Genomic DNA, 16,788 nt, shown 5'->3' with positions numbered 1-16,788 from the left:
AGGGATTGTGCCCGTGCGGTGTGGGAGGGCGGTAGGGGCGGAGGGGAGTCCGACCTGACCAGTCCGCCCGGCCTGACGGCAATCGCTGGATCATGGCTGGTGGGCGAATGCAGTCCGGGGTCATGGGGACTCCAGTTCGCTGTTTGTGCCTATGTATGTATGTATGTGTGTGGGGCGAAGCGGGGGGAATATTTGCGGAGCGCGGGGCAGGGCGCACCGTGTATCGTAATCGGTTGCAATCGGTTACGGCGGGGAGCAGCGGGGCCGGGTATCGCGACACGGGAGTTGGCGGGGGGCCCCCGGGGTGGCTGCTGCTGGTGGTGGCGGCTGTAGCTGCAGTGCCCCCTCTTGGCATCTCGTAACTACTCCTTGCAGTTGAGGTGGGGAGGAGGAGGAAGCGGGAGAGGAATAGCAATGGCAATCTATCGCACAGGCATATGCGTTACAAACACCGGCAAACCCTTCGGGAGTTTCGGGTCGTACTGGAACTCACGAAAACAGAAAAAGAGTTCCCGAAGCCGACCCGCTTTTGCAGCAATAGAGGACCATCCGCCAGCCATCCCACACAAAAGCTCCTCTGCGGCCTGAAGGGCCGCCCGACAGCCAGAGCCGGCAGTCAATGATGCAGGTTGACGTTTTTTTTCGGTTGACTTCGGCGGTGTGGTTCGTTAGCAGCTGGGGCCACAGCAACGTCCCGCGATGTGGGTGGATGTTGGCGGTTGACAGGTATTGATTAGCAATTATCTAACTGAGTCTCAAAACGCAGTGTATTACAACCGCTCGCTATGTGTACTTTACATAACTTATGTTCGCGTCAGGACGTCTCTAAAGCCCAACAGCCGTCAAACACCGACACGGCCAAGGCCGCCACCACCTGCACCCTCCGAACCCCCGCCCGCGCTGAGCCACCTCCTTCCCCGTCTCTCTGCCCCTTCTTCCCCTCCCCCTATATCGCGGTGGCCCGCCCCCACCCCAAAACACAAACCCCACATACATACATACATTACATACATACACAGGCGGACACACATTGCGTCATACGAAAATAGATGAGAGGTCACCACACAACTGTATATGTATGTATGTATGTGCCCCGGTATGCTGGTACTCTCTTTTCTTCCCCCGACTGCAGCCCCGTCAAACTACGCCTCTTCACGGGGACAACATACATCTAGCCATCTGACCACCTGGCTATCTAGGAACAAGCTTGATGGCAGCGAGATGACGCTCCCTGCAGCAGGCGGCAGTACCCCCTCCCCCTTTGACATTCAGGAACTGCTAGGCAGGGTATGTACGACCTAGTACTGTACGGTAGACATCCTCGACCAGGTGATATATTACATCATCTTCCTGGTGCCGTACTTCCTCCCTCCCTCCCGATGCTGCTCCTGCTATGCTGATTCGGAAGCCGGTGCCGCCACCCCTCCGGCAGCGGCAGCAGCCCCCGCACTTGTTGGAGCAGCAGCTATCGCTCCCGAGGTAACGCCATGGTCGTACGCATCCACAGCCGTTGTCTCCTGTGGTGCGGACGAGCCGTCCATCGCCTCATCCGCACCTGCTGCCGCCGTCGCCGTGCCCTCCTCCTCCTCCGCTGCCGATGCCGGCGGAGGCGGAGGCGGTGGCGGCGGCGCCAGTTTCGCCAGCTCCTTCGCCGCCTCCTTGTTGTGGGGCTCCAGAGCCAACACCGCCTAAGAGTTGGGGATTGAGGGGGGGTTGGTGAGTTGGGGGGAGGGACCCGGGAAGGAGGTGGGACATGTCAAATGTGCGTTTTTATGACCTCTCCATAGTCCCTCAAGAGCCCGTTCCCCTCCTCAACAACAACAACTCCCCAGCCCTCTACATACACACATACATACATACATACATACACAACCACATGCCTCTCAGTGTGTAGCGTGTGTGTTGCATCACATGCCCATACGTACAACACGCCCGACGCTGACCGGTAGACAGACAGACAAATAAGTAAACAGGGAGACAGACAGACAGACAGACACGCAGAAATCACCGCACCGGACCGCTTCACCGTCCGCTGTGCCACGCAGCCGTCTACCCACCTGCAGGTCTCCAACCGCCTCCGTCGGGCGCCCCGCCGCCGACCTAGCTGTCGCCCTCCGCAACAGCGCCTTCACGTTATTGGGCTCCACCTCCAACACCTGAGTGAGGGTGTGTGTGTGTATGTGTGTGTGTGAGGGACCCCCGGGGCCGAAGGGCGATACTGCTACAGCTGCTGCTACTGCCGTCGCTGCTATTACTGCTACAGCTGTTGCTACTGATAGGAACATCCACGCTAATGCTCCAAGCAGTATAGCGCACCACCGGGCCCAGCTACCCTCAAGGCCCCCAACCCCCCACCCCCTCTTCACCTTGCAGCAGTCCGCCTCCGCCTCCTCACACCGGCCCAACCGCAGTAACGCCAGCGACCGGTTGTTGGCTGCAGCCACCAGCCCCGGATCCAGATCCAGTGCGGCCGTGTATCTGGCTACAGCCTCCGCCCAGTCCCCCGCCTTCACCGCCGCATTGCCCGCGTCCTTCTCTACCTCAGCTGGGGTAAGCTCTCGAACCTGGGGTGGGTGGGTGAGGGAGGTTGTGAGGGAGGTTGTGAGGGAGGTCAGTCAGCATAGCAGGCTGTGGTCGAGAGGCTCGGTAGTAGCTCCCCTCCCCACACCCCCACGCACCCCCCCTCTCTCTATATCAGCATCTTACCGTAGCGGTTGGGGGCTTTGACTGCTGCTGTCTCTGTTGTTGCTGTTGTTTCATGGCCGCCAGGAAGTCCGCGGCCCTGTCCCCCCGCCGCATCCTGCTGGCCGCCTGCGCCCCCGCCGCCCGCACCCAGGCTGCCGAGGAGCTGACCTCGGACAGACGGAGGGACAGACGAACAAAGGAGTCGTCGTTGTCGAACAACCGGCCCAGGAAGGCGTCACCGCGGACCTGAGGGGGCCGGGGTGGGGGCGGGTGAAGGGGGGCCGTCATGCGGGCCGTGTGTGTTTTATGAGCGGGCCTGAGGGAGGGAGCGGCAGCTGCCGACCACCAACCCCGGGTCCACCCACCGCAAAGATCTACCCCCCCCACCACCACATACCTCCGGGGCCTCATGCAGGGAAATGAGCGCGTCTCCTCACCTGCCCCCCTGCTTGCTCCCATCCACACTCACATACAAACACACATACAAACACACATACATACACACATACATACATACACACACACATACATACATACACACACACATACATACACACATACATACACACATACATACATACATACATACACACACATACACACATACATACATACACACATACATACATACATACATACACACAAACATACATACATACACACATACATACATACACACACAAACATACATATATACATATATACATACATACATACATACATACATCTGACCCGGGGGCGGAGTGCATGAGACTAACCAGCCGTATGCACCCGCCCCCCGCGCTGTGCTTCGGCCCTGGGCCCCCGGCTTTTCAGCCCACAGTGTAATCAACGTCATACACACATACATACACACACATACATACACACACATACATACATACACACATACATACATACACACATACATACATACACACATACATACATACATACACACATACATACACACATACATACACACAAACATACATACATACATACACACATACATACATACATACATACAAACAACACAAACCTGAGTGGGTCTCCCGCAGCAGTCAGCAATCTGGGAGGCTCGTGAGTTGTACGGCAGCTCCTTAAATACGGCCTGGTCGTCGCAGTACAAGTTGACTCCCACGTATCCACTCTCCGGGTTATTGATCTGTAGGGCCACTGTCTCCACCTGCGTGTGGAAGGGCGGGCGTTGGAGCGGGGGACATAACCACCCGGCACGTACCAACCAGGTTGGAGCCCCCGGGGGGTGTAGGGCTGCACGAACCGGGGTTATTTCCCCCACCTCGCTTTACTTTTCCCCCACACACCCCCTTTTCAGGCGCCCTTGGTAAGAGGGTGCTGCTGCTGCAGCTGCTGCTGCCGGGTGCTGTCGTACCACGTATAACCCCCTCCCCCCTTCCTGAACACCCGCTGGTGGCTCCCTCCCTCAGGGGGAGGCAGACAAAGGAACACTACTCCCTGCCCCCCTCTGATCACTGCGGCCCCGGACCAGCCCCTCCCGTGCTGGTGGGGCCGGCGGGCGGGCTCGCACCCACAATCTGCATGTCCAGTGCTGCTGCCAACATTTCGTCGCTCAGCTTGGCAGCCGCCTCTGTCCCGACCTGATCAACGAGGTGCTGAGGAGGGGTGGCAGAGGGGGGGGAAAGGGGTTGGAAAGGGGGTAAGAATTTGCAAAATACATCGCATGTGTAAGCGTCTTTCAAGCGAAGCTCACGGCATGTACCACCTTCGGCTTCACCTTCGTTATCATATGGCCGCAGCGTCTTCTAAGCTTTAAAGGTTACCCTTATAGAGTGAAGAAAGATACCGGCGAAAAATGAAGCAGCATCTATTTAGCCGCATTACCTGCCGATGCGCCTGCTGCTGGGCGGCGGTCTTCTTTCCCCCCGTGCGCTTGAAATGTTCTTTGAGAGTGTCAAGCAGGCATTCCACCTCTCGGCCCGGGGGAACGTTGAGTTCCAGCTCTTGTATGTTTTCATTGCTGCACCCATGCAGGCGACCGGGAAGGGCGGAGTTTCTCGGGATTGAGAAAGCCTTGCCTTGCAGCAGGCGATGCAAATGTTTTGGGAAAGAATGTGCTGGTCTCCTTACACGTCCGCTGGAATGTATATGTAGTGCACGATTGGGGCTTGGGCCGGCACCGAGACAGTCATTTTGCGGCACAATCCCTGTGCAGTGTTTGTTCGATAATCGAGAGAAGAATTGCTAGAATCGCTAAATATATAACGATATGCAGTTGCGAAACACGAATTTTGCCTTGTTTGGCGTGCGGACTGTGATAAATTTACCAGCCAAAGCAAAGCAGGAAGCGATAAGTCTGAAAGCTTGTATGAAAGCGCACATTGCCACAAGTTTGGTTTACGCTTCCAAAATGTCACTCACTATAACGACGTTTCCAGAAACTAGTAAGGGTACGGATGTCCGTTGGCTCGGGGAACCGTTTTTGTTCAAACGATAGTTAGGTTCGCGCTTTCTTGCAGCTCGGGCGCAGCTCTTCGCATGCAGCATCATCGTTTGCATGATAATCTGTCAATCTAACTGCATAAGATACAATATAAGATACAGTGTAATCGCAGGAGATGTAGGCAGAATTTCCTCACAGACTTGTCACAGTTCTGCAAAGCGATATAGAGGTAGTAATTGTTGTGGTTAATTCGAGTAGTTAAAGTTCATTCGGTCAGACCATCTGGTGAATCCGATACCTTGTTGTTACGACAAGGATCTGTACGACACTGTTTATATCTGTGTGTGACAGAAGGTGAATCCTTTAGCTGTCTAACGGTATGTGCGAAAGACGCTCGAGTAGACGACTTAGAAGCGGTACGCATTAGGGTTATCAGCTCAGGATTACTGCAGGTTATGAGCCCCGACCATAGGTGACGGGATGGAAGCAACCACTACGCGGCTGGTGTACAGCGAAAGGCTGACACTGAAGAACCGAACAGTGTGGCTGATTAGGTCGAAGGCCGCGATCATGGCCGCGAAGGCAGGAGCGGCCCTGTTGAAGGCGCGGGATGATAAAAATGGCGCCGAGCACGACTTGGCGTGCGCTGTCCTCGTTAACCTCCTTAACGACGACGATCTCGATCTCTTGGACGAAAATCAAGACGTCATCAATCTATATGCGGCTATAGATGCGCGCTACAAGAAGATGATGGCGGTCCGGAAACCAATTCTCTGGAGAGAACTTCATAGCATCCAAATGAGGCCTGAGGAGAGCTTGAGGAGCTTCATCAGTCGTTTGAAGGAGATAGTCCAGGAACTTAAGCAGTGTGGAGAGACGGTTTCGGATGCAAACGCTGTCTGCCAGGCGTTGGAGGGGCTGCGATCTACCTACAAGCCTTACACCAACGCCTTTTTCGTCAGTGGAACGCCATCTAACCTCTCCGATCTCGAGTCCAAGCTTTTGCTGGTCGAGCAACAAATAGAGACGTCTACGTCGCTCTACACCGGCAGGGGGCGTACTAACGATTACCGCGGCAACAGACGCAACAATGTCGCCAGTACCAGCAAGATCGACGGTGATGGCGAGTTCAAGGGTCGCTGCTATAACTGCGGGGAGAGAGGACACCGCAAGTCGGAATGCAAGCAGTAGAAGACATTAACGGACAAGCCTTTGTTAAAACCAACAAAGCGCCGGACCCCAGCCGGGTCCTATTACTGTGGTTACCATTCTCTGGTATATGGGTGTCGATCATTTCCAACGGCCTTTCTGTACCCACTGCAAGAAGACAGGCCATTCACTTGCTCAAGTGCTGGATTGCACCCAAGGAATTGGAGTGCAAGGAAGACGAGGAAGACTTCCCGAGGGATGGCCTGATCTTTATGGTCCTGCCACGGGATCAGGTCATGGCAGAGCAAGTCGAGCCGCATATGGAGGTGGTGGTATCGACTGCTACAGAGGACTCCGAATTGCAGGTGAAAGGTGAGGTCGAGATCTGGGAACCGACCGGAGACCTGCCATTTGACAATTTGGAGCAAGAACCATGGGAATGGGAGATACCGCAGGCTGATGCTGCATTGGCGGCGGTTAAGCCGCAATTCGAGGTACCGCAGGATGAGACTGCGGTGGCGGCGAGTAAGCTGCAAGTTGAAGTACCACAGGCGGAGGATACAGTGGCGGTGGATAAGCCGCTATGTGAGGAGTTGGTTACGGTATCTGGTCTCACCCTGAAGATTGATTATGGAGGTAAATTTACCGTCCAAAGGGATAGGTCGAAATGGACCTGTCTGCCCATAAACTACTCCGGGGATTATGGATAAATAATAGAGGATGAGGAGCATGTGGGAGCCTTGCCAGGTGGAGAAATTAGCGTTGGAAACTCGGGCGCTGGTGTATCTGGTGTATCCGGCTCTGGCTTAAATGATGGGAGCTCTGGCTCCGGTGGGGATGAGGTGGCCTCTGGTGGATTGTATCTTGAGAGGGCGGCTTGTGGAAGCAAGCCATGGACGAAGAAATGGCGTCACTGCATGCGAACCGTGTCTTGGTGCTGGATCTTCCTCGAAAAGGTGTCCGTGTGTTACCTGTGAAGTGGGTCTATACCCTGAAGCGCGGTACAAAAAGTGAAATCGTGCGCTATAAGGCGCGTTTGGTTGCCAAAGGCTTTGCCCAGGTGGAGGGTAGGGATTTTGATGAGGTCTTTGCACCGGTCAGCAAGAGCACTACCTTCCGGACACTATTGTCTGTGGTGGCAGTCGATGATCTTGAGTTGCACCAATTGGATGTGAAAACGGCCTTCCTGAATGGAATTTTGGAGGAGGAGGTGTACGTGCAGCAACCACCGGGATATGCTGAAGGCGACCCAAGCATGGCGTGCAAATTGGCGAAGTCGCTTTATGGGTATGGTATGCGCGTTTGCGGGAGGAGCTCAAACTTATGGGCTTAACCGTTTCACAGGCTGACCCAGGTTTATTCTTTAAAGATGTGGAAGGAGGGCGCGTGTTTATTCTTGTTTATGTTGACGATTTACGGATTGCTGCGAAGGATTTGGCCTTAGTCGATAACGTCAAGGCAAGACTAAAGTTGGCGTTCGATATCTGAGATCTTGGAGAGGCCCGGGTGCTTTTGGGCTACGAAATAGAGCGGAGAGAACGTTGAAGCTGACGCAACAACGTTTCTCAACAGAGTTGGTGGTGAAATTCGGGTTGATAGAGGCAAATCCTCGGAAAGTTCCGCTGTCCAAGGCCATGCATGCTGAGGGAAAGCCTCTGGACGTACGGCAAAATCCTTATGGTGAGCTGATAGGCAGTCTGTTGTATCTGTCTGTGGGCACTAGGCCTGATATTGCATATTCCGTGGGAGCTTTGCTGCGCCACATGTCTAAGCCTACGGTTGAGCACTGGCAGGCTGCAAAGGGTGTTGTTCGCTATTTGGTGGGTACAACAATAGTCCGAGTCGCAGTAGCCATGAAGACCACCTGCACCAGACTTCCCGGAGTACACAATGCCTACTCCAGTTGTACCCACCAAATAGCGAAAACAGATACAGAAGGTCTGACCGAATGAACAATATCTACACGAATGTTGTTCACAACACAAGGGGGGATGTTTCCAGTTGAGTGCACACTATCTTCGGTACACTATGGGCTAGAGTGGACTTAGTGAAGTGCTACTGTGACGGTGTTTCCACTAGGTGCACTAAGGAGCGCCGAAACCAAAATCGTGTTCGTATTTTGCATGTTTTAGCGCCACATAATAATTGCTGCTAATTATCAAGGTCTGTAAGGAAAATATGGATGTTAGGCTCAGAGGGATGCAAAGATTAGGGATTGGGTTCGGGTACCGGTCAGGCAGGAATTAGGATTCGGAAAGAGGGGCCGGATTAGGATACAAAGTTGTTGCCAGGTTTAGGATGAGAACCCCGAGTCTAGGATTAGGATTGGGACCTCACCCACAGGATTAGGATGAATACCCCATATCCAGGATTAGAGGATTAGGACCACTTTGCATCCCTCTGGTAGGCTTTTCCGTTCGAACGCGGGCTCCATTACAAATTGGCGGCCTTCTGAGGCTGTCGGTGTTGGGCATGCGCAAGTCAACGCGGCGTTTGCAGGAAGGAAAAAAGATAGCTGCTCATGTCAAAGGCCTGTGGTCAGAAGGCATAAACCAGCTCCTAAAAGTTGCCCGCCAAAGAATTAGTGCTAGGATAGAAGGGTAATGGCAGGTCTGAGGTCCAATTAACTTTGTGACGCGCTAGTGTGGACTTAGTGTACGGGGTGTTTCCACTAGGCCTTACGGTTCTCCGCCAGGAGTGCGCCAACCTCCAATTTGTTTCAACGAATATTTGTTTCTACCATTGTTATATCCAAATATGCATTTAGGACGGTGAGAGACGAGTCTAGGATGAAGAACATTCGAACATAGTGTTAGTGTTCGGCCAAGTGGAAACACCCTGTATCAGACACCAGTGGTTAGAAACCACCATTGGGTCTCGCGTGAGCAGCGAGTTCTCTCCTAGGCCATCTCTTCGTGTCTGCAGTGTAAGGCCCACTCCCAGCCAGCAGAGTGCCGTCTTGCCATTTGCCCCGGTCTGGAGCCAGCAACAGGAGCCGTACATGACGTGTCTGCTGTGCGCCATGGTCTACCCATTTGTCCATGTATTGATCTGCCTTAACTAACTGTTGAAGCCATCGAATCAGCTCTCTAACCGCCAGTCATGCACCGTCCTCCAGGCTCCAACAATCGACATGCCTCCATACTCACAGGCTTTCAAGCTCACTGCTGCTGACATGACCTGGATCACATGTGTACATTTGGTGATCCCTTAATAAGCCTCCGCTCTGCTGGTGAAGTCATTCTGCCAACTTCCTCAAAGCCTTGTCATTCACTAACTCCCCCACCCCCTTCTTCCCGCCCTCCTCCTTCGCTGCTGTCGGCTGCAGCTTTTCACGGGGTTGGGGGTGTTCAGATTCCTCGGCGGCTCCAGGGGGGGATCTCCAGCGAGTTGCACTCTCATGTTCTCAGCGGCTGCTGCTTTGTCACTAGGCTGTCCTTTGTTTTTATAGTGGGTCTTGGTGGGTTGTGATCGTGTTTGCCGCTCGGCTGGGTATGCTCGTGTGTGCTGCTTAGTGCGTTGCTGTGTTGTACCAGGGGGCTGGGTTGTGTCACACCTGCGTGTTGCATTGTTGTGGGTGTGCATGGCTGTATGCTGGTGTGTGTGTTTTGGTTTCCACCAAAGGCGGCCGTGGTGGGTGGCGGTGTTGCCAGCCAGCCAGCATGTGGTTGTACGGCTGTTTGGCTCTTCTGATTTGTAATGGCTGATTGGCAGCTGCCGGTCCCCGTAACCCTCGTTGGCATGTACGGCACATGTCGCTCAGACACCCGCTAAGGATACCTAATACGATTAAGGGAGGTCATGGTAGAGCACAAGAGCACAAAACTGTCAATGTCAACTGACAACCTAACAACCGCCATTACGATATAGTAATCATTAATACCATCACCACATAATCATCTCATCAGCAACAGCAGCCACCTCGACTGTTATCATTACCACTACCATTACTCCCCTCCTCCCTTATTGATAAGACCTACGTGAGAGACATGATCAAAGAAACAACCAAATTATATAATATCAAATTTGAAATTCAAATTGAGAGAGCAGATGAGGACTACCCTGCCGTCGCCTCTGCTGCCGCTGCCACCAGTTTCGTGTGCCCCTCAGGGAAGGTCCAGCGGCACACCGGGCAGGTGGTGTGGGAGGCCAGCCAGGGGCGAATGCAGTCGGAACAGAAGGCGTGTGTACACGGCAGCGTGGTGATGGAGGTGCGGCCAGGAGTAAAGCGCTCCAAACACACATGGCACTGCTGGGAAGCGTCTGAGCGCTGGGCAGTGCGCTGGAGGGGCGGGTTAAGGGGGGTGAAGGGAAGGGAGGGGAGGGGAGGGGGGATGTTCAGTAGAGTTTTGGATGGAGAAGTAAGGGAATGCGTCCTCCTATCCCCACCTCACAACCCCGCATGCATCGTTGTATGTATGTATGTAAGGGGAGGGAGACATTAGCCACCAACGAAAAAGTGATATCATACAAATGCATGACATCCCCAACTTGAATGTAATGCTCTCAAAACAGAAAACAATTTCACCCATGTTCGGTTGTGGTGCGGTTAGGTGGTTATCACCAACAATCATAAACTGTCAACCACCTCCTATCATTATCACCACACAATACCATACCTCTGTTGTGGCCCCTTTCCCTCCAGACATACATACATAGATACTTAGGTACATGGATACATACATACGTACATACATACACCCCCTCCTGCCCTCCCCCACCTTGGGCAGCCCCCGAATTACTTCTGGACGAACCACCCGCTGCAAGGCCCCGGCATCCAGAGACAGCAACTGCTCGTAGTCATATGGCAGAGTTGACCGACCGCCTTCACTGGCGGCGCCAGGAGTGTAAGGCCGCAGGAATATGCCGCCGCCGCCGCTGCTGCCACTGCCACTGCCACCCCGGCCTAAACGGTCCATTCTATCCCAGCTCATGGACAGGGCCAGTTCTACGGGGAGGTGGTGAAGCGGGAGACCGCTGCCCACACCCGCTGCTCTGTCGGCAGCTTGAGTGCGGAGTGACGTCCCCGGTGGTGCAGCTCTGCTCCCCCCCGTGCTCACCCCCCTGGACGTGAGCTGGTGAGCGTCGCGGAGCCACATGTGAGCCTTTCGCCGTGGCGGGTTTGGCAGGTTGGCGGGTTGGAATGGGGTGAAGGGGCGAATGATGGGATCATGGTACGACATATTACTATCAGCACTCCTTGCCACCATATAACTAATGCATTGTAAAGCTGTTTGTGTGTACGGGCGTGAGCTGGTGAGCAATGTTGTGACATTGTGGCAATGTGGCAATGTTGCATTCCCGACCCTAAGCCCACTTCCTGACAAACACACATGCAGCCAGAGACACCCACCCTCCCACACCCACACTCGTCACTCACGCACGCACCAGGTCCAGGATGTCGAGCCCCTCGTCCCTGCCCATAAGGCCCAGGGAGGTCGACAAGCTGTGGGACCGGGAGTGAGATCGGAGGGGCGGCAGCGGCAGCGACCAGTGCCCCGTGCCGCCATTCTCCATCCGACCACTACCACCGCTGCCACTGCGGAAGCCCGGGCCTGCTGCTGCTGCTGCCGTCGACAGGGGCGGCAGGGCGCGAGCACTGCTAGTGCTACTGCCGCTGGGGGTGGGTGCTACTGCGGCTGTTACTGCTACTGCCTGCTGCTCCTGTAGTACCCTGTTTGCCAGCTGGTCGAAGGGCATGTCCCGGAGCTCCCGCATGGAGATGGAGCGAGTTCCGCCACCCCCTGAGGAAGGAGGGGGAGGAGGAGGAAGGAGGGGGAGCAGGTGGGAGGAGGAGGGAGAGGATGGGGAGGATGGGGAGGAGGGAGGGTGGGAGAGTGGGCGGAGGGAGGGGAAAGTGTGACATATGATTTCTTCGTGGTGCTGAGAATTGGCGGGGATCGTGAAATGGAGTTTGACTTGCGATAACGGCAGCAGCGGCAGCAGCTCTTCCCGCCACCTGGGCATGGGACGGACCTGGGCCTGGGCGGCTGTATGAAGTCGACATAATCCCCAAGTGCTCTGATGGGGCGCAATGCTGTCGCGGCCTCTGGAGGCTGCCGCTGAGCGAATCGAAGCCCGAATGCCACAGCCCTACGAGCCGATCACGGGGCTCCAGGCACGGGGCTGCAGGCACCAGATGTAAATATATATGTTAAAATGTCTTATGTATCTGTGTCTGGCATTGCGGGGTAGCGCTTGAGAGACGGACGAGTCGTGCCGTGGGATGTTTCGAGAGCACCTGCGATTAAGTCAGCTAGGTGCAGTCGTGAGACAAGAAAACTCTAACTCTATGCGCAAGTATTATGATTATGGTTGCGGATGGGCGAGTGATGGCCCCTAACGATGCGCACAGAGCCCCTCGTACGACGTCTGTGAGGCGTCTTGTCACTGGAAAAAAAGATGTCGCTTTTGTAAATAAGCTGTGCGCACCTTAAAGGGAGAATGTGGTGAGGTTTTCAGATTCGGGATGTTAGAGGAAAGCACTTCTTCGTTCGCAGCTTGCAGTAGCCATTTGGCCGTGCCATCGCTCCAAGATTAATTTAGTGGTCTCTAATAATGAACTGTGATCGTTATGTTATTGGAATTGACGGCGGCACGGAGAGCTTGCGCGCAGCAGTATTCGATTGTCATGGTGAGTCCATAAGTTTAGCAGTGGTAAGGTGATAAGAGGGCATCCAGTCGATCAACCATAATCTTGTAGACCCATCGATGTACAAATAACCAAAATAGATCTCTTGCTTTGGTCACTACACGCAACGACAAAATGGCTGACTGAGGCTCCTGAACCAGGGTCATTCTATGCAAAAGCCATGCTTTTACTCATCACCATAATACCTTAACCTTCAATCTATCCTCCTGCATACTTTACCTGTTGTTTTTTCACATGTGCTCTCTCATGCCCCCTCTCCCGCCCGGGCAACCCCTGCACACGCACATCCTATCCTAATCGCCAACACATGGCACCTGGTCAGGCCGCATCCTGGGATCCCATGCCTCGCCTTATGAGACCCAGTACCCCCAGCCGGGTTGGGCCGAACAGCGCCCGGAGGACTGGTGGCGGGCGCTGGGTGAGGCGGTGCGGGGCGCGGTGGCGGCTGCGGCGGTGGCCCCCGACCGCGTAGCCGCCCTGTGTTTGGACACCACCTGCTGTACCGTGGTGGCGCTGGGGCCCGGTGAGATGGGCCGGTGGGGGTGAGAGCAGGGAACAGAGGAGGGAGGACAGGGCATGGGGTAGGAAAGGGGGCTAGGGGGGTGGGGAAGGGATTGTGATGGAGATGTGCCCACGGTGTGGTGTGGTTGGTGTGGTGTGTGGGGGGGTAGGGGGGAGAGGGGGGAGGAGGTGGGGCGATGGTGGAGGGGGAGAGAGGTCAGGTTCAGTTGCGGGTTCCAGAAGGTGACGGAGGGGGCGGGGGCGGGGGGCTGGTCCGGACGTGGGCTCCCTCAGCAGCCCACCCTAATGGACGTAGGAGTTAGCTGATTTCCCTTTTAGGCATTTTGGAATTATCATTATCATCATTTTTCACTTTATTACTATTATTAATATAGTTTTATTTTTATTTTATTACTATTGTTATTATCACCATCATCAGGACAGTGACCCCATCTTCTGCCAGTTTCTTTCCCTTCTTTCCTTTCCTGACCTGACCTGTGTACTCGAGGGTGTCCCTGCCGGTGTGATACTTGCTGTCTCCCCCTCCCCCTCCCCCTTCAGACGGCACACCCCTCCGCCCCGCCCTGCTGTGGATGGACATGCGGTCGGCTGAGCAGTCCGCCCGGGTGGCGGCCACCGGGGATGTGGCGCTGCAGGTGGCGGGGAACAGGGGGGAGATGTGTGTGTTGGGGGGGGGAGACTCTGGCGGGATGGGAGGAACCGTGTGTGTATGTGTGTATGTGTGTATGTATGGCTGGGGGAGAGGGGTATGACGGGATGGATGGGGGAAGGCGAGCGGGGCGGCGAAGAAGACATGGGTTGGTGATTCAGCAGGTGTAGGAGGGAGGCGGGCACTTGGAGGGCTCGTGCGGGCACTTGTCGTCTCCCTCCGTCTTCCCAAGTTTTACTCTTTCAACAGCCACTTTAGGATGACCGATACCACTCGTGTTCGGTAAAGCCCGGGTTAGTACTTAGTTTAAGCTCGCTAATTAAGGATTTGGTATTTCATATTCCTTTGAATTCGGAGCTTTAATTTAAAATAGTTGAGATTTAATTTTACATTTAGTAAAATAAATTAATTATTAAATGGAGATGACTATTCTTTGCCCTGTAGAGAATTTGCCAAGCATCCTACCCCCCTTTCCCCCCACCCCACCCCTCCCCACCCCACCCTAGGTAAACAACGGCGGCTCTGGTCCCGTATCCGCGGAGTGGATGGTTCCCAAGGCTCTGTGGCTGTCCGAGCGGGAGCCCGCCGTGTACCGCTCCGCCGCCACCATCTGCGAGTACCAGGACTACCTCAACCTGCGGCTCACCGGCCGGAGGTGCGCCTCCGCCAACAACATGGCGGTGAGGTGGCACTGCTGCAGGAAGAGGGGTGAGAGGGGAGGGGAGAGGGGGAGGAGGCGAGAGGAATAGAGGGGGGGCGGTCCAGGCGGTGTGTGAAGAGGGAGCTGGTAGAGCACCTGTTAGGACACGGGCTCCCCCCGGGCCCCTTTTGAGTCCGGTAGCAGTTTGCGCACATCGGCGTCAGTCAGTCGGCAGGTGACCCCTCTTTGCGTCTCCTTCTCCTTCGTACCGCATCATCACTATCATTAGCATCACATGATTCCCCAGGACCGCCAATTTCGTTGCTGGAGAAGCTGGGTATTCCCGATCTGGTGGACAAGTGGCCCTGTGGCTTCGGATCTGGATCCGAATCCGGTGCCGTACTGGCCCCTGGCGAGCTGGTGGGCGGCCTCACAGCCAGTGCGGCGGCCCACTTGGCGCTACCGGCGGGTACTCCGGTCGCTCAAGGGGGGGCGGACGCCTTCATTGGCATGATCGGACTGGGGGTTGTGGAGCCGGGTCAGATGGCCCTGCTGACAGGTGCGTGTGTGTGTGCGTGTGCGTGTGTGTGTGTGTTGGGGGTATGATAGGGGGTTTGGGGGGAAAACGTATGTGGTGCTGGGGGTGGCTGGAACCCCCTGGGGCCCACAGCCACCCCGGACACCTTAAGGACCACATATCAAATAGACAGGCATGCAGACAGACAGACAGACAGACAAGCATGCAGACAGACAATGTAATCAACGTCATACATACAGACGGACCGATAGACAGACAGGCAGACAGGCAGACAGACGCGCATACAGACACACACCGAAACCAAACCCTAGCAGTAACCCGCTAATCGCCCCCCGGCCCCCTTCAGGCTCCTCCCACTTGCAGCTGGGGATTGTGGGTTCGGAGCTGCACGGCACGGGGTTCTTCGGTACGTACGAGGATGCCGTACTACCTGGGTGCCACGTCATCGAGGGCGGTCAGACGTCCACGGGCAGCATCTTAGCCTGGTTCAGGTGGGTTTGGGGTGTGTGTGTGTGGAGGTGGGGGGGGAAGGAGGTGGGGGGGAGGTGGATTCTGTGGGGAAGCTGTGCTTGAGAGATATTCCCATGTTCCCCCCTCAAAACCTGTTTCACCGACGCAACCGTTACCCGCATAACATTAACGCAGGCGCACGTGTTGCCCCCACGGTGTGTCGTACTCGGATCTGGATCGAGAAGCTGCCGAGGTTCCCCCGGGCTGCGAGGGGCTGCTGGCACTGGACCACTTCCAGGTGGGGCCTTGGATGTGTATGTATGTATGTATGTATGTATGTATGTATGTATGTATGTATGTATGTATGTATGTATGTATGTATGTATGTATGTATGTATGTATGTATGTATGTATGTATGTATGTATGTATGTATGCATGTATGTATGTATGTATGTATGTATGTATGACTTAGATTACACTGTGGGCCGCGAGAGCCGGGGGCCGAAGCCGAAACACAGCGCAAGGGTCGGGAGCACACAGCACAAGTCGGTTAGTCTTGTGTGCTCCCGACCCCGACTCAGACTGCCAACACTCTACGCAGCCACTCCGCAGCCCCTCCATCAGGGGATGGCGCTGCAGTGAAAACACCACGAAGGGCTCTCAGGTCCCGCTAGAGCGAGTCCACAAGTCTCAGCTAGGGCAAAAAAATGTACGTATGTACGTATATTGTTAATGCCCTCTCCCCCCTCCCCCCGATATCTGTGCCAGGGCAACCGTACCCCGCACACGGACGCTCTGTCGCGGGGGGCACTTGTGGGCCTTACACTCAAACACGGCAGGGCGCATGTGTTCCGAGCCCTCATGGAGTCCGTGGCGGCGGGTGAGAAAGGGGGGGAGAGGGAGGGCGGGGCCGCGTGGCGTTGGCGGGGCGGGAGGGGAAGAGAGGACAGAAGAGAGCGGAGGAGGTGGGAGGGCGGCATCCGGCGGCTCTATTTCGGGCTTCTAGGGTTGTTGGGGTTGTGGGGCCCGGGGTCTCCGGCTCCTTGTCCCGGTGCTGCTGTGTCTCAGAGAGGGGTACATACACCTCGTTGACCTACA

The 16,788-nt window shown here is 55.3% G+C and overlaps 3 protein-coding genes across 3 annotated transcripts; 1 reads left to right on the top strand and 2 right to left on the bottom strand.

Annotated features, from left to right (window-relative positions):
* Positions 1 to 848: 848 nt before the first annotated feature.
* Positions 849 to 5,030, bottom strand: VOLCADRAFT_121451 (uncharacterized protein). The gene is made up of 8 exons (XM_002955662.1): positions 4,777 to 5,030; positions 4,531 to 4,666; positions 4,221 to 4,301; positions 3,707 to 3,853; positions 2,707 to 2,931; positions 2,367 to 2,564; positions 2,058 to 2,156; positions 849 to 1,688 (listed from the first exon to the last, which is right to left on the bottom strand). Exons 1-8 carry the CDS (start codon positions 4,836 to 4,838, stop codon positions 1,392 to 1,394), a joined length of 1,245 nt encoding a protein of 414 aa, XP_002955708.1. The 5' UTR covers positions 4,839 to 5,030; the 3' UTR covers positions 849 to 1,391.
* Positions 5,031 to 10,295: 5,265 nt separating this feature from the next.
* VOLCADRAFT_119148 (uncharacterized protein) lies at positions 10,296 to 11,421 on the bottom strand (the record flags this gene model as incomplete). Its single annotated transcript, XM_002955661.1, has 2 exons — positions 10,296 to 10,520; positions 10,960 to 11,421. The coding sequence occupies 2 exons, from the start codon at positions 11,419 to 11,421 to the stop codon at positions 10,296 to 10,298; spliced, it is 687 nt and encodes a 228-aa protein (XP_002955707.1).
* A 1,375-nt stretch (positions 11,422 to 12,796) lies between these two features.
* On the top strand, positions 12,797 to 14,047 carry VOLCADRAFT_119145 (uncharacterized protein; the record flags this gene model as incomplete). Its single annotated transcript, XM_002955706.1, has 3 exons — positions 12,797 to 12,872; positions 13,213 to 13,413; positions 13,953 to 14,047. Coding segments are annotated over 3 exons (372 nt in total), but the record flags the coding sequence as incomplete, so codon positions are not given.
* Positions 14,048 to 16,788: the final 2,741 nt, after the last annotated feature.

The sequence above is a fragment of the Volvox carteri genome (assembly GCF_000143455.1).
Source record: "Volvox carteri f. nagariensis unplaced genomic scaffold VOLCAscaffold_54, whole genome shotgun sequence".
In the NCBI taxonomy this organism is placed as follows: domain Eukaryota; kingdom Viridiplantae; phylum Chlorophyta; class Chlorophyceae; order Chlamydomonadales; family Volvocaceae; genus Volvox; species Volvox carteri.
The sequence above is the reverse complement of the archived record's forward strand: the minus strand, read 5'-3'. Positions and strand labels throughout refer to the sequence as shown.